The following is a 25,101-nucleotide window of genomic DNA, read 5'->3' as shown; positions in this document are numbered from 1 at the left end:
TCTTATTGAGTCTCAGATGACTCAACTGAGAATTATGGGGAGGTGTTAAATTGAAGTCCTCCATCATAAGCATCACTGGTGCTAGCAGAGTGTGGGTAGTGTTTACAGGCATTAAGCTTGAGGTTGGCTAATTAACCAGCAATAATAAACTAAGTGAGCACACTATCAAGGCCAAGTACCTGAATGCCGATTAAAATATCATCTGTGACTTGATCCAGTACTGATTTTATATCTTCGATGGTGAAACCCACTAAAGGATCCACATCGGAGGTGTTGGCTTCTGACTGGGATTCCTCAAGGACTTGTTTTTGATCCAATCTCTGGAATATTAAAAGACAACAGCACTCAAGTGATTTCTGGAACATTCAGCGATTTATATGTAATCTCAAACTTCTGTTGGGTGCTTTTGTACCAGGAATGATGTCGATCTGGGAGAAGGTTTTGATTTGATGTTATCCTGCATTATTGTTATTCATGAGCATCAGGACAGATCCAGCCATGGTGCTGTGAATCAGTGCTCACTTGGAGGGAAGTGGAGACTGGGGAGGTCCGAGTGGAAGAGATTAAATTTGCTGAGCCATCCTTAGCTGGCCCACCAGTGCATCAACCCTAAAAGAGATATCTATATTGATCTGGGAAAAATCAGAGGGAAAGAAAATGGAAGAATATTTGGTTTCTTTCCTCCTGCTTGTAGAGAATACAATGCTGAGACAAGGTGAGTTAAGAGACAGAAGGAAACCTACCTTCATTTCTGTATCCAATATTGGGGGTGGCTCTATGAATGTTGAATATAGATCAAACGAGATTCCTTCTTCTAGAGGATCTGGGAAGAGGCCACCTGAAGGCTTGACAACCTCTATCACTTGCTGAAGGGGGAGAAAAGAGCTGTATCATGACAAACCCTGTGGTGACTAACCACAATTTTGGCCAATTCATTCATTTCTGACTAAATATTGTAATGAGCACATACCATATAATACATAGCACATATTATATAACATATATCACATAACCAATTATCAATTACATTAATTAAATTATATGATAATATATAATTATATGTAATTAATGTAACTACATACATAATTTTTATATAGGTATGCATATATATCTACATAGTGCCAAGCCTATAATCTTTTAAGAGCTATCTCCTCTGAATTCTTGACACCACTGCTCTCTTAGTTCTCTATTGCTTTTTGATCTCTGTATTTCTGTATCTGATAGTTAGCATTTTATTCTTCCCACTGTATTATTCTCTTTCTATACTATGTGGCTTAGGACTTCATTTTATACTGCCTTGATCTTTAATTGTTTTATGTATCAGTGTTCCCTTCCTGTTGCCTACAAGATCTCCGTAGGTAGAGACTGTACTTTAGATCCTCTGTACACCTTCTCCAGTTCTGGTAGAGGTTGGGCGCTTGAAACATTCACCAACCGCCTAATGATGATCGATGTTACTCAGCAAAGTGTGGCCGTTCTTGGGTGCAGTGACAAAACGGCCACCGGGAACTTGGTGATGAGGACAATAAACACGTTGAAGGTTAATGTATAAAGCCAGTATGCTGTGAATCAGAGAGATTTGCAAAATCAACCAAAAACAGAGGGCAAGGCAAGATCTCACCATGAGCACTTCAGAATTTTGTAGTAAGTGTGCAAATCTGAGGGAAGGTGATGCTTAGTCAACACTGGGAATGAAGAAATGGGAGTCAAAGAAGACAACTTAAGCAGTGCCCAGTCCACCATGACTTGGAGGTGAGAAAGAGGAGATGAGGGTACTGATGGCGCCACACATCTGAATCATTTAATTAGTTCCTTTTGTTCTGATTCCATGTCTAACAAGCAACATTTTGATCATAATTCGACTTCCCATCTCAACTGATCTATAAAGACATGCCCAGCTGAGTGCTTTGATTTTCATGTATATTACATTCCTCACTGTAAATCAGTACCTTGATGTTCTAGTTTATACAGTAGGCTCCCATGAGCTTGCTTTTGAGGCCCAAAGGTGAAGCAACCCAATGTGTGCTGACAAAGTCAGACCCCAAGCCTACAAGTTTAAAGGCAAAACTCTGGAAATGCATAAAATCACCAAATAATTACCATCCTATGGGACTTGGAAAAACCTGAAGTCATCATACATTCATTTCTAACTTCTCCACAATATTTCAAGTTAACTTACATGTGAAACATGCGATCATGTATAACTTACCTGTTATAATGTTTTGTTATTTGAATATTACTAAAATTTTTTATTTACATAGGTTTTGGAATGTCCTGAAAGCCAAGCTATTACTTGGTCATCCCAATGTATTTTGCATTGAATTCATATTATTGATTTTAATTCGGCTTTATAGAAAGTTGCTTCTTAGTATAAATAAGGACTGAAGTGTTAAAACTTTATAGTCAAGGCAATTTGGAAACCAAACAACTAAATGATTGGCTTAGGGTCAAATCATCACCTAGTGCCAGGGTTGGGAGTTAAATCCTGCTGTGCCAACTTCTCGGCCTATATAGTTTTCAGTATGTCATCATGTTGCTATACTTAGAAGTTTTTTTTGTTTTAAGATTTTATTTATTTATTCATGAGACACAGAGAGAGAGAGAGAGAGAGAGAGAGAGAGAGAGGCAGAGACACAGGCAGAGGGGGAAGCAGGCTCCATGCAGGGAGCCTGATGTGGGACTCGATCCTGAGACCCCAGGATCACGCCCTGGGCTGAAGGCAGGCACCAAACTGCTGAGCCACCCAAGGATCCCCATACTTGGAAGTTATTATTATTAATCACTTCATCTCTATTCTGTTAGGTGACATCATGCCAGATTGTCCTTCTTAATTTGACTAAATGTTAATCAAAATAGTATATATATATATATATATATATATATATATATATATCAGAACAATTCTTTTCTCTCATCATGTTCTTAAGTCATTTTTCCCCCTAAATGAGACAAACATTTTCATCTTCCCACAAAATTATTTGTACCTTTTTCATCATGCTTCTTTTTCATCCTCCCACACCTTATATTGCTCTTTATTTTACCAAGCTGGGAAAATGAAACAGCTAAATATAATTTAGTGTCCTTTGCAACATTATCAGTAAAATAAATAAGCTGCACACAGGATCCAGAGACAAGGGCAGATGATGGGGCATTTACTGAGTGGTACAGACTTTCATAGAGGGTGAGGGAGAGGAATTCAGTGGGGTGGGGAGTGGTGGTGAGTTAGCCATTGGAAAGTAGAAAAGAATGAAATGGGGTTTACTGAATTTACTACAGGCCTTGAGAAAGAAAGCATGAGCTAATCTGCAAGGTAAAATATTTCCTTTAATGAAGCAGAATCTTATTTTGTTACTCTTGCCAAATTTGTCTTACAGCTCTGCTTTTCTGCACAGAGGATCAGACTTTCTGCTAATTTTTTCTGATCCCTTGGTGGAAATTCACATTAGATTGCTTCTGCATCCTAGTGGTAGCAGATTCCATCCCGTACCTCCTCATGCCCTTTCTTCCATCGGATCATACACAGGAGTGCAAACAAATATTTGTGTTCTCATTGTGTATCTCAAGTTTCTCATTTTGTCCCTCACACCTCTCCGGCCTGGATTTCTTTACAAGGCTCATCTGAACTACCTGCCGACTACTTAGTTTTTTCCTAGTCTTTGGCACTGGTAGTGTGTGTATGTGTGTGTTTGTGTGTGTGTGTGTGTGTGTGTGTGTGTACTGGTCACATACTTGGGAACCTGGACCACTCCCAGCCCCACATTATTACTTTTTTTGGTGGAGTGAAGCTCCTATTTATCCCAAGAACCTCTTTTGCTTGATTTTTATGAATATAGCTCAGACAGGTATTCATTTGATTTAATTCCTGCACAAAAACTTGGGCTGAGAATTTCTTTTCTTTAGTGTGTTTTGCATACTATCAATGAGCCAAATCAGGGCTACATTTTTCTCTTTCACAAAGAGTTACATTTGGCTTTGTTAGTAAGATACTAGAAAGGAAAGAAATGCCCCAATTTCAGATGGGGGTAAATACAGAGTCATCTCACTAATAATAAGAAGGCACACTGTCAAATATATAGTTTGAAATAAACATTGTGCCAGAAGTATCATAGTGATTTTTCCCCCATTAAATAGTCTTTTTAAAAAACAAGTTTAAGGAAAATTAGAATCAATAATTGTGGTGAGAGCACAGAGCCAGCAAATATGTTTAAATGAAACCGTCTGATGCAATACTTTCTTAAAAAAATACAATTAGGCCTTTGTATTTTTTTTAACAAAACCTCATGTTTTACAACATCACTGGTTCTGTAATAAAATCTATTTAAAACAGAAAGACATGGTCAGCTTTATTAAGTTAGATTTTCTGAAAGAACGTTATAATTTCCTCAAGTCTATGAATAGTTGAGGCAAATTAAATAAAGCTAGTTTTATAACTATTTTTATACATTCCTGTAGCATTGTAATTGTCTCATATTTTTTCCTCAAAAGTCTAATATGTTACCTCTTAAACCTAGGAAAATAAAAACAGAAAAAGGATCAAGTATGTTTATTAAAAAAACACTCTTCTTTGGTAGCCTGATTTAGCAAAGCACCCTTTCTTCTTCTCTAAGAGAATAGCACCCATAATCTTCAGATCAGGAAACAAAGGGAAAGACTTTAAGTGACTTGCCTGAGGCCTAATGCTGAGATTAAAAATCAGGAGTTTCTGATTATACACATACATCCATTTGGCCAAATGATTGGTTTTGCTTGACTTTCAAATACCCCCTAAATATTACTTTGAATGTAAAGCAATAAATGTGTTTCTCTTGCCATTTTTGAATGCTTGCACACAAATGGATATAATAAAAACAATCATGTTGTTCCATGTGAATGCCATTTATATTTTTTCTGATAATGAGCAGACCATTTGAACCAAGGTGAGTACATTAAAAGCTCTAATAAAGAAGAGAATAGATTTCTAAACAGAATAATGGACTGTTAAGTGAACATACAATAAATAACATCTACAGATGTGGTCGCTAGAAAATTAGTTTTGCATAACTTACCAATATACATTTCCCCCAGATGTTATCTGTTACATGAAAATTAACTTAAGTTAGCTATATTGTTCATTATGTGCACACTGCATTAGTGTTATTTAAGATGGTTTACAATCTGAGCTTTAGTTGAATTGTGCTATGGTATTTAAAGAATATCAAGTAAATGGCTTTTTGGCATAATTTAATACTCGTAAGTACAAAATTTCATCGCTGAAACATTATGTAGGTCTTAAAAAATCCAAGATCTTTACTTTACAAGCCAAATAAAATCACTAGAATCCTTTTAAGATTTTACATATTCAATATGAAATGGACATCTATCATGGGAATAATGATAGGAATTTTGAATCCTCCTGGAACTAAGTACAGGGTCAGTTTAGGTTTAAAGAATGCTTATAGGAATTAGAATCTGCTTCAGATCTTCCTGTGTCTGAGAAGAAGTATAAGAGTTTTATCTGAAAATTGTGTTACTTCATGCTTTCTTTTTCTACTTTTTGTGTTAATATTAATGATTGTATCAACTTTGGCATACTGTTTTTGTTATTGTGTTGTTTTTATCTGTTGTTACTTTTTATTCTTTTCCTTTGGAAAAAAGTGTGGATGGATTTGTGGGTAGTGGTTGTACTGAAGAAATCTATGATCAAGGTGGCAATTGTTAAATTATTAAATCCAATTATTAAAATATCCAAGATATTAAAAAACGCAATTGAAATGACAACTTTCCACTGTTTTGAACAGCAGAAAGCAAGATAAATCTGTTAAACCTTTTTGGAGCGATAGAAATACATACAAAAAAAACTGGTATGCTTTAAAAAGACATTTGTTTCAAATTGTCAGATGATGACTTCATATGTAAATCAAAACTTACTACAAAATGTCAAAGTTTCAAAAAGCAAACTTTATTGCAAACATTTCCCAATACTAATTGAGGAAAAAAGGCACAAAATTCCTGTAATGTTTTAACTATTTTCTCCCCTTGAAAAAAGGCATTACTCATTTGCAAGTCTAATGAAGAGGTACATGTGTGGTTCTGGAAATTTTTAACAAAAATTGTAACCCCTTGCCCACAATATACTACACAAAAAGTAACCAACATATGAGTGCCACCTGCAAAATGCAATAAACTCTGGTAATGTCATACTGAGGCCATAAATTTAAAATCAAAAGAGAGGAAATTCAAAAGCTCAGATTATCAGAGAAACTTCAATTAATCCATTTCTAAAGTGTTTTCTTTTGTGTTCAGGCCATTACAAACTTCTTAATATACCCCATAAATGTAGAATATCAATTCTGCTACAAGAGTCCTCCTCCCCTTTTGCATTTTTGACTTGGAAATAAATTTGCAAATGCAGCACATTAATTTTCTTTCCTGTGCTTAATATGCAGTATTTACATTTTGAAAAGGTTCAAAATGTTGCCAGGCTTCTGCAGGGTATGAATAGACATCTAATAGCAACTTCTATTTTTATGCACAACATACTGGCAGTTTGAACATCTATAACTTAATAGAGCTTTGAGACCACCAGATCCACATGCTGATCACCTCAACAGTGACCAGTGACACAGGACAAGTTAGGACAGGAAATGAAGACTACCCATTCCAGCTGAAGTGGTGAGGAGGAATTTAAGTTGGCAGGGCCACAGTAAACCAAATTGCAGTCTGGCTAGGACACTCAAGTTAACACCTAGTGCCCATTTTTATTTATATCTTTTGATTTGATCTTGTTTAACTTGGGCTTGAAATTTTTTAAAAAAGTGAAATAATGAAAGAAACTGATTCAGAATATTTTAGATGTCTTCAGTATTTCCAAGCATAGTTCTGTTTTTAAGGCCAACATTATAATTTGAAAAGAAATCTGAGTTCTCCTATCTTAATGACCTCAGACAACAAAATCCTCTCTAATGAATTTGAAAAAAAGTACCTTCTTGTAGTGTAAATGCAATTTAAAAGGAAAAGATGTTTTGATCTGGCTCTGGTGTAAACATTTCCTGAGGGATAGAACAGTTCTTCAGATACCCAGATATTTTCTAAAGATGGCAATAATCTGGAAGATAGACCACTGAATTATAGGCTTTAGACTTGGCTCTATTCCTAATTGTGTGATGCTAAGAAAATCCCTAGGCCTCAGTTTGTTTATCTGTAAAAGTAGGATAATGATAATTGCTACCTGGCTACTTCATTGAATTGTTTCAAGCACAAATTAGATAATGTGGATGAAAATTCTGGGAGTTCTTCAAAGGGAAAGTATTATTAAACCCAAAGGTGGGTTTATTATTATTTATAATTACTGTTATTATTGAAAGGATCATCGTTCTAATGCCAGCACTGGAAGACAGAATAGGGTAGCCATATTGAGAGTACACGTCCATGCTATTTCTATATGAAATTGTTAACATTGTCCCAAGAGTCCAGTTAATGCAGAAGAGTTTGTTAATAAGGACACGTCGCCATCACCCTTGTTTCTTTTTTTTTTTTTAAGATTTTATTTACTTATTCATGATAGATACACATACACAGACACACAGAGAGAGGCAGAGACACAGGCAGAGGGAGAAGCAGGCTCCATGCAGGGAGCCCGACGCGGGACTCGATTCCAGGACTCCAGGATCACGCTCTAGGCCAAAGGCAGGCACCAAACCACTGAGCCACCCAGGGATCCCCAACCCTTGTTTCTATATAGTCACAGCCTTTGAATTACCAAACATATATCCAATGTTATCTTACTTGAAGAATTCCTTGGACCCAAATAACTTCTCTCTGGAAACCTAGATAGCATGACACAGTGAGTTGTTCTGTGGCATGATCAGGAGAAAGGCAAACCACCTATTTAAAAAAGGAGAACGTTGACATCTAACTTTCAAGATTAGAAAAGCTGCCTCTCTTCCCTTCCCCACCCAACTGATCACTCTTTTCATCTTTTCAGGATCCAGTGTGGCCTGTGGTTGTCCAGACTGAGTTCACTTCCAAAAGATTTCCTTCAACAGATGTTGTCAAAGGTAAGGAGTTATGGCACATAGGACACATTTTTAGCATGTCCTTCTGGTGAAAATGGAAACACCAGAGCTCTTGAAACTGCTAAGTTCAACACTGTACTTTTGGTTCTTAGCAATCTAAGACCTTATCTTGCAACTTCCTCAGGGTGAGAGAAGGAAAGTATGGTTGGTTCTATGATAAATAGTTGGAAAATACCTAATGCTTTTCAAAGATATTTTTAAAAAGCCACTCAGAGTATATTTGTTTAGCTTACTAAGTTACACTCTAAAAGGCATATCCTTGAACTCAGTGTAAAGTATTTCAAACAGTTCTGATCATGGATAAACGTGTTTTGGTTTCATCTTGGCATTCTATTTAAAGCTGGATGGTTTTTAATATTTAATATTGAGGAAATACTCCATCTCATGTTTTAAGAATTGAGGATCAGTATCTGTAAATTAGTTAGTGTGAAAAAGATGAGTTATGCAATTAACTTTGTGGAAAGCCTGTTTTGAATTATCAAATATAAATTTAAACAATTGATTTTACATATGCTGCATTCTAATTATATCTTATGATAGCTTCGTGAAGATGAAACAGTTTCATGGCCTTTATATTTGCAAATACTCGTTTTGAACAACTACCTGGAATTTGCAGAAATCACATGAGAAAATAAGTCATAATGCTTAGAAGAGAAAGTGCGATAAGTGAAGGAACCCTAAGTCTTCGGTTCTAGTCTTTCTCTTTTCATGGACTTCCTGTTATTTTTCACAGCTTAAATTACCTGAGTAAGAGGAGGCTGAAACTATTTGGATAAAGCTATCCATGTAATTTACTTAACTTCAAAGCATACCAATTGACTTGCACTTCAGTCCTGAAGTCATCATCTGTTGGTAGCAAAAACACCCTCCAAAACTAAAAAAAAAAAAATTCTTAAAACTATATTGAATTAATTTCATTTAGAAATATAAAGCTTTTTTTATGGCTAAGCTAGAATGTTTGTAGAGTGCCATGAAGTCTTTAAAGAAGTCAACATAATATTATTATTCCTGACCTCTTAGACCCAAGATGTCTATTTTAAGTAATCTGACATTAAAAATGTGCTGACAAATATAGATTAAAAAACAACACAGGAAGTTGTAAATCAGTTGGTAACCCTTAGCATCAAGGAAATAAGAGACCACGAAAATGTAGTCATTTACTTTAGTCAACCTCAACCTTAATTTTTAACTAAAGAAAATTCACAGAAGGCATGATGTTTACATTTTAGATATTTTATTCATAGTTTGTGTGTTTCCTTTTTCTGCAGTGGGCTCATAAATTATTACAAGGAAACATGTTGTCACAGTTATAAATATTTCCCCCTGGGCCTAGCTCCCTCACCATCCCTCCCCCCACCGCTCCCTTTAAAATCTCCACTAACTGGTTCTTTAAGTGCAGTAGTCATTCTTCTTTGATCAGCAGGGCAGGATTTTCGTGCTTCGGAGAAAACTGCTGTTGATTACTCTTGTGTGCCTGGTGTTCTGGAAACAGGGCTCTTTCAGGGAGCACCCAGGCCCTTCCTTCCATGCAGGGCAGCCAATTATTATATACATGGGGTTGTCATTTTTTCAATAACCTAAAAGAAGCCTCGTCTTTTCTTCCTAGGAACAGTTCTAGGTCCTATAAGTTTCCAAGGCTTTTTGTGGAATCTGAATTATTGGAAATTAACTACAAAACTGGTTTTGTGACTGGTGGCACCGCATGGTAATACATTTTTGCAAAAAAGACCTTCCGCCTATGATATGGTAAAAATAAACTGAAATCACAGCAACTCTGAAAAATTTACGTGGTATATGTATTTCAGATTTGAATGTTTTAGAAATCTGGACCCCAATCCCACCCTCCTTACATGTATAGTCAGAGATCTGGATTAACTCTGCCACTCAGTAGAGAGTATCTCTGGAGCATGTTTTCTTTATTTGTAAAATTAGGGGGTTAGACTAGGTCATCTCTAGTTCAGTTACAGATGCTATATCCTATGTTACTAAATTTCAAGTGGCCTTTTCTCTATTTATACAAGACTCAAAGTTGCCAGCCTGTGCAGATCCTCAGATTCAGTATTTTTCTGTCATGATGTAGAAGAATATTTGGATTACAGTCTCAGTACTTAATGGAATCTTAGACAGGCCATAGCTTGTCCATTTATTTCGACTTAATTATCTTCTGCAAACCTGTTCCTCCTTCATTTTCTTTATCTCTCAATGACATCACCAGCTTCTTGGTTTCTGGACTCAAAATGTTGAGGTTGTCTTCAGTTGTTTCCTCTCTCTCGGCCCTACCATTAAATCGGGTGTTGAAGGCACCTCTGTGAAGTGTGTCACCTCTGCCCCCTTTCTTTTTCTTAACAATGCTCACCATGTAGCCTCCAGGTCCAGGATCTTGCCTTCAGAGATCTTGAACTCTGGCCATACTGGATTATTACTTTCCCACTATGCGCAGTATTTTCAACATAGTGGGTGCTCAATAAACATTCATTATGGGAAAAGAGAAAAACAGCCAGCCAGCCAGCCAGTGTGGATGGAGGTGCTTTCCCAGCAGTGAGTCTTGCCTGTGCTGTCCTCTTTGCTGTGAGGGCATTTCTTCCTCAATCTGGCCAATCAATATTCCATCTGCCCTTCCAGGCTAGCTCACTTACCTCAATGAGGTGTTCCTTGATCTCCTTTGTGCTTCAGAGTATTTTGCTTGTTCCCCTGGCAGAGTATTTGTTACATTGTACTTTAAGTTATAGCCTTGCCTCAGTGATCTCCCACCACTTTGTGGAAACAACTTGAGGGCAGAGACCATGTCATTCATCTTGGGGCCCTAGTTCAGGTCTTTGTACAAAGGCAGCATTCATTAGGTGTTAAATACTCCATTAGGGTAACGATTCATTCAAAAATTTTCAGGGCTGCCAATTTGTTTGATCTGCTATGATTCAGTTTTAAAAGTTTAACATGAAAAACTGTACCACTTGGAGAAGCAAATCTAATGGTTTATTGTTGCATCAGTGCAATACCTGTATTTCTCAGTTATGAATGGAGTCCTAGAGTATTCGCTTGATTACCATCATGCCAAAAAACAAAACCACCTTTCACTCACTTGACTGCATTGCTTAAACTGACTAATTAGTTGTTTTACACAGTATAGTTTAAAATTCTAAAGAATTCCTCAGAGATACCACTTTCCCCCCACACAGCTCCTGATGGAAGTAACATTATCATCAGAAAATCTAGGGATTTTCTGAGTTGCCCAACTCCAGGGTCCATGATTCGTATTGCTCTTCATGGGCCATCCACTTGCATCCCCAATTCTCAAAACAATGTGAATGTTACCTATTGGAGTTGTAGCAGCACTGGCCACCATCCAGAAAAATGAAGATTGCTGATGAAGAAAAGAAGCTCTCCGTTTATTGAGAATCTACTCTGAGCCCGGCATTGGGCTAGTTAGAAAGCACATTATAAATATTGGGTCCCTCAATTCATACTACCTTGTGAGGAGAGGTTTTATTGAGCTCATTCTTTGGATGAAGAACCTAAAGCTCACAGAGGCTGGGTAACTTGGTCAAGGTCACACAACTAGAGAATGGCAAATTCCATCAGAACTTGAACCCAGATCTATTTGATTCCAAAGCCCATTCACCTAATTCTTGGCAGCAAGTGGAACCCCACTCTTTTTTTGGGGGGGAGTGGAATCCCAAAACTGTTTCTCTCTGATTTACAGGTGAAAAATACAGGATTAGAACAAATAAGATGATGTATGCACATAGGGATCTGAAAGCATAAGTTCTCAGGGAATTTCAGAAAGAATTTGTTCACTGGTTCCTCACAGCCCTACTGTGCATAATTCCAAAATAACTCAACAAAAGTAAGACATGGAAGTTGTAATTTTTTTTTAAGATGGCAAGATGTAAAAGACCTTTGGTTTATAAATAAATTTGAGAACATGCTTAATTCATTTGTGGAAGCAGGAAAATATGGGAGCATCAGTTTGCTGTTGGAGACTGGAATTGCATGTTCCTGCTCAGATCGTACTTGGTCTCATTTGTTGTAATTGTAACGACTGTTTTATTTGGAATCACAGTCTTTTTCTAGGAACGGGCACGTAGAGAAAAGCAACCAATAACCTAGACAGTTAAAAACCACATTGAGAAATGAGTCCAGTTGTGTGAACAAATCTCTTGTGATTAGTCTTCCACTGTGTGCTGTAATGTGCTTTAAATCCATTTCCATATTTTTAATTAACACTTAGTTCCAAAAAACTTTCTGGAGGCCATTTAAATCACAAATGGAGGAAAAAACAAATTTGCTTTATCAGAAAATTGACTATAGACTATTTTGGTGCCTTTTATTATTTTTACATTTTAATGATTAAAATTAAATATAGCCCGATTCCGACAGAAGACAGTGAAATAATTTTCATGGCTGATATAATTTTAAAGTCAAACCTGAGTGAATGAGATATTCTTTCTGTTGTGGACGAGTTTCATCATCCATCCTGTGGCTCTAATTTCTGATCAGTCCCATCCATTTCATAAAAGGAATTAGACAGCTGTACCACGTTACTCTTCTAGCAGAGACCCGGTGGTGCTTTGGCTCTATCTCAACAGCTGTCCTATAGGGACTATAGTGTTTGTTCTGTCTTACAGATTTTAGACACCTGTTTTCATAGTTTGAATCATTCATTTCTTTTGAGTGAAAAACAGAAAGCACAAGTTTTATTTTAAAATTCTTTGCACCAAAAATATCACCTGCTATATTGAAACCCAGTCATTGCTACAAGTAAAAGGCATAACTGCAGCTCTCTGAGGATGCTTGTTCATATGTAGTCCTACAACAAAGGCCACTGTCCTCATCTAGAAAATGGGGATAAGGAATTACCTACCACTGGGTTTTGTAAAGATTAAATCAATATATGTAAAGCACTTACACAGTGCCAGGCATGTAGAAACAGCTTAAAAGTGTAAGCTTGTTTTTTTCAATATATATTTTCATGTCATTTATTTATGTCTACAATAATGATAAACAAAGATCTCTCCAGGGTAAGGACTTGGTCTATTTTGTTCCCCACTTCACTTCCTGGTAGGCAGCTGATAAATAACGGGAACGTAATAAATATTTATTGAATAATTAAATGTAGGAAATCACTGTGGTCAATAGATCATTCTATCACCATTTCCCCCCTGCTCTGCAAGTCTACTGACATACAGGGTGCCAAATTTTGAGATTTTTTTTTTCTGTATCTTCTCCCTGCCACCAGCCCATGCCCCCAACTTTGGCTACTGACTCTGATTTATAACTCAGACTGCTCCTCATCTGGGTGTCCAGCCTGGCTTCTTGACTTGACATATTCTTCCCCTATTAATGGTTGGATTCTTTATAAAGGTGTCTGTGTTAGATGGAGTCATGCCAAATGAATAGATTGTGGTGGTAGGACTGGAATATAAGGATGAGCATAGCCTCTTCCTTGATGAAGGAATTATTCAGGCCAGGAAAAGCCTTGAAGGATCGTTCTGGTTTTCACACTTGTATGAACACAGCCTTGGCATGAGGGGTTGCTAATGAAGCCAGAGAATGTGGCCCAGCATGTTAATTTACTTGATTCGGGGAACTTCCTCGTATTTATAAATGAACTCCATACATTAGGCAACTGATATTTAGATAAGAAAATCAGAAAACAGCACATGCTGTAATATAGTGCTTCAACAGATTATAGTATCAATCGATTGCAGCAAAGCTAACACCATTTAAGTAATCAAAAACAAGCAAGGACAATGAGCTACTGTTTCGAAATCCTGCTAGAAATAAGAAACCAGGACTAAAACCATTCAAATAATAAAGGTAAATTGCAAAACTAAGCCATAGTATTAATTGGGCTAATCTAACTATACAATCTACAACTGAATCTTAACAGATTTAGGATTGGAGTATCACTGGAAACATCAGCCACCTGATTATCATCATTGCCCTAAGAGAAGATGCAGCTTTTACCTGTGAGGGATCTGGTGTTCAAGTAATGTTCTGAAGAATGGATAGAATATCAAAATGTTATGAAAAGGCACATTTCTATTTCTTTAGCTTCTAGTTGCATTTGAAGCATTTTATTCTGTTCATCTTGGCAGTGATGGTAAATACTAAGAAACAACTGGGAAGATAATATTTTACAGTTATTCTTTTTTCTAAAAAATACTATTTTCCTTACAGTTTATTTTGTTATAATTGGTTGGCTTACTTGCTCATTGGCAAATAATTTTATTTTTGATTGTAGACACAGTTATAATGTACAACTTTGTTCTTTTATTAGATCGATTTTTCTGCTGGTAGATCATAAGGCACTTTATTATTTTAGCAAGAATTTTTAAAAGCATTCACTGCTACATCTCTGAACTTCACCATCTCACTAGCATCTGTCAGATTTAATCACCTACAGGACTACCTTATAAAGATTACCTTATCAGAAAAAGTGTCAACTTGTGAGCTTAGGTGTGAGAATTGCAAAATAAAGCTGAGCTACACTAACAACTGCTGTGCTAATTTATTGTAAATTATGTTTTTTTGTTTGCAGAGATAAGACACGAGAAGCGTTTCTATTTAAATTCATTTCCTATTATTTCAACATAAATACCAAACAGCTCGACAAGAATGTGAGAAGGTAGGATATTCCTTAAATAGGTTCTAGTGATAGTGAAATTTATTTTCTAAGCTATCGGGACCAGTCATGTCACATTGTTCTAGGTACAGAATCAGACGGCACAATTAACACAAAACATGGATGTTTAGAATATTAGATGGAAATTGCTGATGGTCATGTGAAGAGTGATGATTTATAGGATATGAACTGGAAATAATTGCGTAGCAAGCTGGTCTACAACAGAGCTCTAATTCACTGGGCTGACACTGTTAACTCATAATGTGTCGACCTGGCACCAGCCATGATAGATTATGGCTGTTCAGAACACATAAGCATATCCCTTTCATGAGCATTTTGGGAACCGTAGTTCAGATGACCCCAGTAAAAACAACTGCAATGGTTTAGCCAAGCTGGTTCTCTAAGAAATGTAAGAATCATGATGAGTCATTATGTTATTGAAATTCAGAACTAGGTGGCAATGAATCACACGGAGTTATCACCTTCAAATCATCAAAGGGAATATAAATTGGGTCGTATAAAGTACCATGAGTCTCACTGCATTTTTAACTAGATGAACCTCTTATATAAACAAGGTTTTATTATTATATGTATTGTTATTATTATTAAAACTAGAGTAAAATTTAGTGCACATAAAAGTGAAGGGCTAATGTTGCCAGCTTGAGCCAGAAAGAGGACAGGCCTGTATTGGTAGATTGCTTCATGTAACACTATCATTACGTTTTGACCTATATGAGTCAATGCCAAACATGGGAATTTGTATGATTCTTAAAAATGCATGAGTGGATGGGGCACATGGTAAGAGGTCCTCAAATCAATTTTGTTTTTTAAGCTAAACTAGAATTTGAACTAGAGAACTTGAGAACCAAGGGTAGGTCAACCCAACTCTTTCATTATCCTCCACCCTCCTTTTTAATACATTGGATCTTTCAAAGAAAACAGGGTAGAAATATCATTTAACAGAAGAGCAAGAAAATCACTTTGCTGGCTTTGCTATGACTTTTTGCTAGTAAGCTGTACGCTATGCCAGATCACATATTTAAAAGCAGAGTTTTGCCTCTTGGGGAAGAATTAGATTTCAGTTCAGTTCAATTGATCTGGGTGCATTCTGTACAGGTAGGATTTTTGTACTCACAGGGGTTACAATCTGGAGGTGAAGTTAGAAGGCAGGGGATATAAAATCAATGATAACAATACATGGAAATGGCCACAACTGGGCTAGAATAGGGGACTACTGGGTTAGTCATACTTTAGTTAGATGATGACTAAATGATGTGCTAGTTAGGGAATCAGCCAAATGAAGAGACTAGCAAGGGTGGGAAGGGCATTGTGGAGTATTTGGGTGTTTCCATTGTCAGGTAGCCACTCTTCATAATAATTATCCAAAGCCAGAGGAGTAAGTGGCATTAAAACACTTGACTATAAAAATATTTTAAAATAAACTTGGCTCTTGAAGAAGCTGAACATACTTGTTAATTGCTGATAAATATTACTTTGATCATAAGGAACAGAAGAAATACTGTTGTTGGTTAATGGTTATTTTTACTTAAAATGTTTATAATTGGAGGGATACAAATAGGCCTGTGGTCATAGATTATGGAAAACACATTGATACATAAATATATTTTAAAAATCCAAATATTAATAACTACTGACATTTGTGTAGTCCTTTCTCCCAAAGCTCTTGACAAACATTACTGACTATACACATACAGGAATAGCACTGAAATGCTGCTACTCTTTCAAAGGACAAGATGTTAATTCAAGAGAAAAGTAGCAAATGGCTGATATACTTAAATATAGGTCTGCAGAATATAGGTGTGCATTTGGAAACGTAAACTCGCACCACAGAACCTCCCTCCCAAAGTGTTTGTCATATTTTACTTCAACTTTATTGAATTAGTGGTTTCATTTAACTCCATTTTTTACTAAGACACAGATGATTTTTATTTTTCCTTAGATGGAGATTGAGCTCCTTTATGATTGCTGCATGGTAGTAAGTAAGGACCCAGGCGGATGGCATTTCCTTTCTGAGGACATCAGCTCTGGCCCTGTAGCACCTCCTGGTGTGAGGAGGCCTGATACGCCAGCGCAACACAAGAGTGCCGCCTACTGAAGGACTGGTTTTGTTTGATTAAGAACCAAGATTATCCTCAGTTATCTGAAAGAAACCAACCACCTGGTTCAAACAAGTCTCATTTATGAAGTATTAGATCAAATGGATTGTTGCTGGGCTGGTTGGTGACACTGATTGAAAACATGCCATGTTTGTCATACTTACTTGAACAATGTGTAAATTACATGGCAATAATCATTTATAAAGATGAGAGAGAATGTTTCATGTATACTTTTAGGGCTCTTACTGTAAAATATTAATTATTTTATTGCATTCTCAAAGTATGACTGGCAATGCCAGAAATATTATTTGTTTCTTTACATTTCCTGTAAAGATATCAATATCAATCCTACAGGTCTTCAAAAGTTCAGCTAATCTACCAGCTCCCCCTTAAATATTTCATATTTTTTTTTCTCAGAAAACAAGGCAGTCTATGTTTCTAAAACTCTCATATATACAATCATGTTTAGCATACCTTTACTGAGCATGCACTAATGAGACAAGTACTGCTTAGGCCCTGGGGATTCAGACACAACTAATACACATTCCTCGACTTTCAAGGAGGTCACAATCTAGTGTGTGGGTGGGTGGGGCTTGTAGAGATGACATACACAGTAAATTGCAGAGTGAAATAATTATTAGAAGTATATGTAGGGTGTCCTAGAAATTTAGAGGAAAGAACTATCTCATTGTGGTGGAAGGGAAGAGGGAAAGAGATTCAGGGAAAATGTAAAAGAGATAGTGCCTGAATTAAATCCGAAAGAATAAATAATGCTAGCAAGCAGATGGGGTGAGATAGAGAGGGAAAAATCCCAGACAGAGAGATAGACAGGGAAAGTGGCCTTTACAAAAACAGAGAGAGTAAGAAGCACATTCCCAGATAAGAGATGTACACAGTGTTGGTGAAAAGCTGGGGTCACATGGGTCTGGGTTTAGTCCCAGCTCTAGTGTTTATTAACTACATAACCTTTGGGCAAGTCATTTAATTTCCTATGTGCCTTGTGTTTGCCACTTGTCACATGGGGCAAGTAACATGCTAACTGGCATTTAATTGGTAGAACCCATTTTGGGGGGGATTTTGTGGGAAATTATATCAAAAATTCAAAGCTGAGAGCTATGGAAATGAAAATGATTATGTAGAAGTCTAACAACAAAATGAAATTTTGTTTGATGACTGCTAATGTTTTAAAAATTTACATGTTTTAAATTTAAAATGTGGTTTGTAGTCTTTTGGAGTAAGTCATGTCTAAGAAGTAAGTGTATGTTTGTCTTTTGCTATAGCTACATTGAAATGATGGGGAAAAAATAAAAAAAGAAATCAAAGGATTTGTTTTCCATATGTCCCAATAATAGCCAGCAATTTTTAAAATAAGTTTAGTAAAAGTTAGAACAATGCAGTTCCCTCATCCTTTGCTGAGAGGAAGCCTACTTGATTAATGTAATTAAAGGGTTGCTTGTAACTCAAGACTCAATTAAAAAAATAAATTTGGCCTTATTACTTTACTTCCAACTGGTGGTTTTCCTAGTGTGATTTTTGAGCTAAAATCTGCGGCTGCTTTGTTCATGACACATGAATTGTTTTAGCACATCCTTTCCCCTGCTGTGCATATGATTAAGAAAGCAGAGGTTAAATAGTGCAGTAAAGAATTGGGTAAATTCATTCTATTCTTGCTCACAGCACTTAGGTCCCCTCCCCCTTTTCAGGACTGAAAGAGTGCAGAAGCCTATTATCTTTTCCTGAAATAATTTAAGATATGTTCTTATGCTGAAAGTGTAACTTTTCTTTCTCAACATTTTCTAGTACACTGATTTTGTGATGTCTGTGCTATAGATATTATCCGTATTAGCAAGAAAACAAATGCAAGCGCATCCTACCATTTTATTCAGTGCTCATGGGTGCTTCTCACTGTGATAAGCATTTTGCATACATGGTTTTATTTTTACTTGTGATACTCCTACAAGGTAAGGATAATTATTCTGATTTCTAGATGAGAAACAAGAGGCTCTGAGGGGTTATGGTATTTTTCCAAGATGCCACAATTGGCAGGAGACAGAAATAAGGTGTTAAATCTGGTCTACTTCATTCTAAACCTGGGTTCTCATGCATTTGCATTTTTTGTAGGGCAAGTTTGATTCAAAGGATTTAAAACTAGTTCTGGTACAGCATCTTCTATGTGTTTGGTGCAATACATGTTAAATTCAATTGAATGGAAATTTTAAGCTCAGGAGGGCAAAGAGCAGTGAGTTCTCTACCCTCCTTGAGTTTATAGTCTGATGTGGGTGTGACTATAATATGAAGTGCAATTGATAAGCAACAGAGAAGGCGGTGTGGTATAGTGGGGAGATCATGACAAACTCACCATGTCCAAAGGAACTCTTCATTTCTTCCCTTAACCTGTTCCTTCCCCAGTCTTCCAAGGAATGGTGCTAATATGCATCTGGTTGTTCAAATCAGAATCCCTGGGCCATCTGCAATTCCTCCCTCTCGCTCACCTTTTGTATCTTTAGCAAGTCCTGTCTGAGCTGTGCTGAAATCTGACAGCTACTTCTGTCTCCCTTCCCTGTCACAACGTCCTCCAAGCCCTCCGGACCACAGATGTCATCACTTTCTAGCTGTAAAAAATAAGTGTCCCTGCTCCTCTACCCAGTGAGAACCATGTACGAGGGGCAGCCAGAGTAGGTTTTGGGGAGCCCGAAGCTAAGGTATGATACAAAATTACATGCAAAAGTGAACATATAGAATGACAACAGTAGTAGCGAGAAATTATATATATTAAAAAGCTGATGGGGGTGCCTGGGTGACTCAGTCGGTGAAGCATCTGCCTTTAGCTCAGATCATCATCCTGGAGTCCTGGAATGGAGTCCCACATTGGGCTCCTTGCTCAGCGGGGAGTCTGCGTCCTCCCTCTCCCTCTGCTCCTCCTTCTGCTCGTGCTCTCTCTCCCTCTCTCTCTCAAATAAATAGAATCTTTTTAAAAAGCTGATAAATTCTAAAAATATCACAAAACAGAAAAATAAGTTAAAGATCATTAGCTGCTTGACCTCACATCTGTGATATATTTTACTCTACTTTTTGGGTTTCATACTCTAATCAGCTCTTCACATGACAACGATTTTGTAATATTATCTTCCATAGAAAGAATGTAAAGATTAGTTGGTCTTTGCTCTAGCTCATTAATGGAATTTCAGCCTTTGTAACTCATTATCGGTAGTATCATGTACATTTGAGGATTGATGTCAAATTTCAGAAAACCCGTATCCAAGTTCCCTTTCATATTTGACTTACAGAATTTAAGATGCTTTTCAGGTTCTTTTCTGCAGTGAACAATTTAAAATAATCGTTACTTGTTGAATGGATGGCACTCATTAATCAATTTGTGTCGATGTCTCCGCTGTAGAGGCATATCATACGTTTGATGTTATCTTCATTGATGTTAGTAGTTTTTGTGAAAATGAAAGAAATTTAAATCTTTTTACAATGTGTTCATATGATTCACTCCTCTTCACTAATTGGACTATCAAGCAATCTAGAAGCCTATTCATTGCTTCGATTTAAAATGTATTTCTTCTTATTGGATTACTACTTTTGTTCTGATCTGAATTTGGGGGGCTTACAATTACTCATTGATGTCAGAATAATTTCTACTGATTTAATTGCTCATCTGTATTGCCCTTGTTTCATATTCCACTATACTTTGAATTTTTCTCAGTTCTTTAATAAATCAATTTTAAAATGACAAAAGAAGGTACTCTGAATATAAGTCCAAATCACAAGCTGTAATTTCTCACTTGTTGAACTAAAACATTCCAAAAGTCTGCCCAAATTGCAGTTAAAATGGCATATTCAAAATTTATTGAATAAAATGTTTGCATTTCATTTGCACTTGGGTTTTTCTTCCAAGTCTTCAAAAATATATTTTAGAGTTTTTAAAATGTCATTTAATTCTTATTGCAAGACTTGAATAACTTTTACACTGCTGATAATTATTAAAAATTTCCATAGACTAGCTTCTAGCTCATACCTCTCAAACCTGGTTTCTCTTCCACTATTTACACACGTCTGGGGCCTGGTCCTAAAGCACACATTCATATGGCAATGTGACCTTGGACTCTGTACCTTTGTATTAAGATGTCATAGTGGGTGGTAGAAGCCATATCTGCACAAAGATGGCTAGACATTAATTATTATACAAGAGTTCCCTCTCCTGAATCAAACAATGGCCTTTCTAATATATGTAGCTATGTATCTCCAATTGTCTATAGGAAGTTTATACTTTGTCATTCTATTATCAATTATATTCCATTATAAATTTAATGTATTTAACACTAAAGTCATCACCACAACCTTTATTATCATTATGAAAATATCTTTTCTAATTATGTCAATGGCACAATTACTTTCAGATCTTCTTGTCATCAAATCCATACAAGATTTGATTCACCTTCCTAGTCTTTCATATCTAGATTGATATCAACTTCTTTGTTAACTTTTTAAATAATATTTTTACATATATATGCTCATTCCTTTCCATTTCCATTGCTATATCCTGAGCCTATATATTTTTTTTACCACTTCTCTATTTCCTAATTTCCTCATTTATCTTTTTGTCTCTAATCCTTTTTCACTTCAAATGTTGTGTATAACATTGCCAAGTTACTTTGATCAAAATACTGCTTTTATCATACTAGTCTCATGCTTAAAAATGTAGTCTAGAATTGCTTTTTTTTTAACATTTAGATAAGAGTTTTTATCACAGATGGAATAAAAAAAAGAGTTCAAATTTCTGAAGAATTCAAGTTAATAGTATTAATTTGGATGACTTGAGTAAAAATTGAGTTTCAACGTAATAGCAGTCACATTATAGAATATTTTCTAAATAGAGCTTTACTTTTAAGTGGTGGCATTCTCAACTTCTTAACCAGGGTTCCCAGAGAAGTCAGCCTTTGTGCCTAAGGCATCCACTGTTTATGATAAATTAACTTCTCTCCTGTGTATATAGGATCTATGTATCATTCTTGAGAAAATGAAGAAATTGGTCACCTAAACAACTTTCTGTAGCACTCTTGCAGGACATCTATTAAAAAGATTAGTATAGTAACTGAAATAAACTGCTAACAAAATAGTACAAGTAGAGATTCTCCATCTACCTTAATGACTTTAAAAAACCCTACTTGAGAGGCATCTGGGTGGCTCAGCGGGTGAAGCATCTGACTGGCTCAGGTCATGATCTCAGGGTTCAGGGATCGAACCCCACGTGGAGTCCCACATGGAGCCTCACGGAGCCCCTCATGGAGTCCTGCATCACATCAACCTCTACTAGCTCAGCAACAGGCTCTATGCTCAGCGGGGAGTCTGCGTCTCCTTCTCCCTCTGCCAACCCACTTCCCCTCCCTGTCATCCGCTTATGCTCTCTCTGTCTCTCAAATAAATGAATAAAATCTTTAAAAACCCCCACTTCATTTATAATAACAATGTCCATTTGTATATAAACAGTGAATACTGCCAAATTAAAATCCTGTCTTAAGGAAGCAAGAGGCTATTTATAAACAGCTTCCACGTAATATTGTCTACATTATGTGTCTCTGTTCTTTTATAGACTAAAATTTTACTATTAGTGTAGACCAGGTTGACATTCTGAAATTCTAAGTTATTTAGGTTTGAATTAATGAGGTTTCTACTGTTTATATTTTGCAAGAAGACTCAAACTGCTACAATGTGTATCATCCAATATAATTGTTAACATATAATGTATTCTACAATGTTTATGTTAGAATTATATGACAAAGACAAATATTTTGAGAGGATAAAATATAACATTTCAATTCTGGGCTATCATTAAAATGTTTTTAATTTAACTTTTAAAGTTAAAAGTGGGTAATATTTGTTAATAATATAAAATAGTGATATTGGTGTATTTGGACAGCAGTTAGCTGTTAAAGTGACAGAAAATCCAAAGTTCAACAGCTTTAACAAGATACTATTTTACCTTGGCTTCACATAAATATCCAGAGTTAAGCAATAGAAGGCTATTATTTTTGGGTCTAGATTTCTCTATTCTTGTTGTTCCTCCATGTTGGCCTTCATTCATTTTTGCAAGATTATCCTCTGGTCCAAAATAATTGCTCCATCTGAAGCCATCTCCCCATTTTTAGAGATTTACTTATTGGGGCCCATGTGTGGCTCAGTCCGTGAAGCCTCTGCCTTCAACTCAGGTCATGATCCTGGGATCCCGGGATGGATCCTTGCATCCAGCTCCCTGTTTAGAGGGGAGTCGCTTCTTCCTCTCTCTCTGCTCCTCCCACTCATGCTCTCTCTCCCACTCACTCACTCTCTCTCAAATAAATAAAATCTTTAAAAAATTATATATTTTTTTGAGAGAGACTGGGGGAGGGCTAGAGGCAGAGAGAGATGGAGAGAGAGAATCTTAGGCAGGATCCACACCCAGCATGGAGCCTTATGTGGGACTCAATCTCATAATCCTGAGATCAGGACTCGAGTTGAAATCAAGAGTCAGTCACTTAACTGACCCCACCATCCCTTTCATATTCTAGCCAGAAAAATAGGAGAAAGGCAAAAAGGATATGCTCCTTCTCTTTAAGGACACTTCCATTAAGTTCCATACTTTACTTCTCCTCACATCCCATCAGCCACAAACTGTTAAGGCTAAGCTTACTTATTTACTTACTGTAAAGAGCCTGGAAAATGAAGTCTATTCCAGTCAACGATTTGCCCAGCTGAAAATCCTCTATTAAGGGCAAAGTGAGAGAATGGATTTTTGATGACAATTCAGAGGGTTCTGCCACAGATCATGTTGTCCTCATTAACAGTCCCCAACTGCCTAATAATAAACCATCTATACTTAGAAGATGGTAGGAAGTATGCCAGCAAATTACACCTAGTTGTAGCAGGCAAAGTTTAATTTTCCAGCTTTCAACCAGGCTTGTACATCAATATCACCATGGGGTTTTTCAGATTTAGAGATGCCAAGCCCTAACCTAAACCTATTGAACTCGAGTTATGGTAAGGCAGGTCAAGAGCTGATTTTTGAAAGTACTACAGATGATTCAGGTACATGATCAAGCTTAGAGAGCAGCACAGACCCATCCCTTGGTGGGATATCATTTAAGAAATAATAAGGGAAAGGGATTATAGGAAACACTGGGTTAGAATTGTTAGCATCTCTTTTTAATTTATTTTTATTATTTTATTTTAATTTATTTATTTTATTTTATTTTATTAATTTATTTTATTTTATTAGTATTATTTTGGAGACAGACCATGCATGCATGTTCAGAGGGAGAGAGAATCTTAAGCAGGTTCCACATCCTGCTCAGAGCCCCATGTGGGCTTGATCTCATGACCTAACTTGAAATCAAGAGTCAGTTGCTCAAGTGACTGAGCCATCCAGGAGCCCCTGTTAGCATCTCTTTAAATGTTCCCTTCTTCCCTCATTTATCTGACCTGGTTACCCATTCTTCTGTTCCCCACCTGTCATCAAGCCCTCAGAGCAATTTTGCAATAGCTCACATGACAGAGGAAGGAGAGAGAACAAAAGGAATTTAGGATTTAAAAAGTTTCCTGCAAGGAACGTAGGTGATAATGACATTTACAGCTACACAGTGAACTTCTTGAAGGTGAGGCCTTCATCTTTTCCAAAGAGGACGTCTAGAGCCTACAGTGTGGTAGAAGCTCAAAGAATGTTGGGGTGAGGGAATACTAAGTACCATGCTGGTTTAGCTAAGTGTAGCTGCTCCAGGGGATTTTGGTGGGAAACCGAGACTCAGTATGTAAGATTACCATCACCTAGCCTTCAGTGGTCTCAGCTGGCTGATTGTATCTGATTTTATTGACATAAACCTGCCTGGAGTCTAGAAAGAGAGATGAAACTCCTGCTGTGCTGAATTAGCTTTCTGAGGGTATCTTTTGAGCCCCATGTGTTCCTTTTTGACTGTGGACCACGTGATGCTCATGCTGTAAAGTTTTTGGGGTTTATCCTGGACCCGTCTGAGGGAAATTTTCTGGCTGGGCCCCAATTTTATTCCACTAATTTTACTGTTCTAAAGATACTTCAGATTACATCATTCCTTGTCAATGGAACCTCCTATATTCCTGGCCTTGGAAAATCCCATTTTTCTCTTAGATTCTCTTTAGAACATAGAAGAACAAGGATATGCAGTACTAAGTGTGTATCATCTAAAAATTTAAGGTTACTTTTAAGTTAGGTTGAGTTTCTTGACTATGGTTCTAATCTCATTTTACTAAAGAAAATGAACACCACTCTCCACTCTTTTCCACATTATCTCAT

General features: G+C 36.7%; 1 protein-coding gene and 1 long non-coding RNA gene across 6 annotated transcripts in view; one reads left to right on the top strand and one right to left on the bottom strand.

Moving 5' to 3' along the window:
* Positions 1–18,319, top strand: part of LOC118354450 (uncharacterized) — a 40,947-nt gene extending 22,628 nt beyond the window's left edge. The window contains exons 3-6 of one of the 2 annotated variants that reach the window (XR_007410116.1): positions 7,964–8,036; positions 9,661–9,759; positions 14,596–14,682; positions 16,640–18,319. This is a non-coding gene — a long non-coding RNA (uncharacterized LOC118354450). The remainder of the gene's footprint in view (positions 1–7,963; positions 8,037–9,660; positions 9,760–14,595; positions 14,683–16,639) is intronic. The other variant, XR_004814915.2, reaches the window with a different exon arrangement.
* The window catches only part of CABCOCO1 (ciliary associated calcium binding coiled-coil 1), a 117,313-nt gene that overhangs the window by 6,944 nt on the left and 85,268 nt on the right, over positions 1–25,101 (bottom strand). For all 4 annotated transcript variants that reach the window (XM_035715032.2, XM_049108971.1, XM_049108969.1 and 1 more), the window contains 2 exons: positions 744–866; positions 180–320 (listed from right to left, as the gene is read on the bottom strand). In XM_035715032.2, coding sequence (XP_035570925.1) covers positions 180–320; positions 744–866 — 264 coding nt within the window. The remainder of the gene's footprint in view (positions 1–179; positions 321–743; positions 867–25,101) is intronic.

Source organism: Canis lupus, chromosome 4, assembly GCF_003254725.2.
Source record: "Canis lupus dingo isolate Sandy chromosome 4, ASM325472v2, whole genome shotgun sequence".
Classification (NCBI taxonomy): domain Eukaryota; kingdom Metazoa; phylum Chordata; class Mammalia; order Carnivora; family Canidae; genus Canis; species Canis lupus.
The sequence above is the reverse complement of the archived record's forward strand: the minus strand, read 5'-3'. Positions and strand labels throughout refer to the sequence as shown.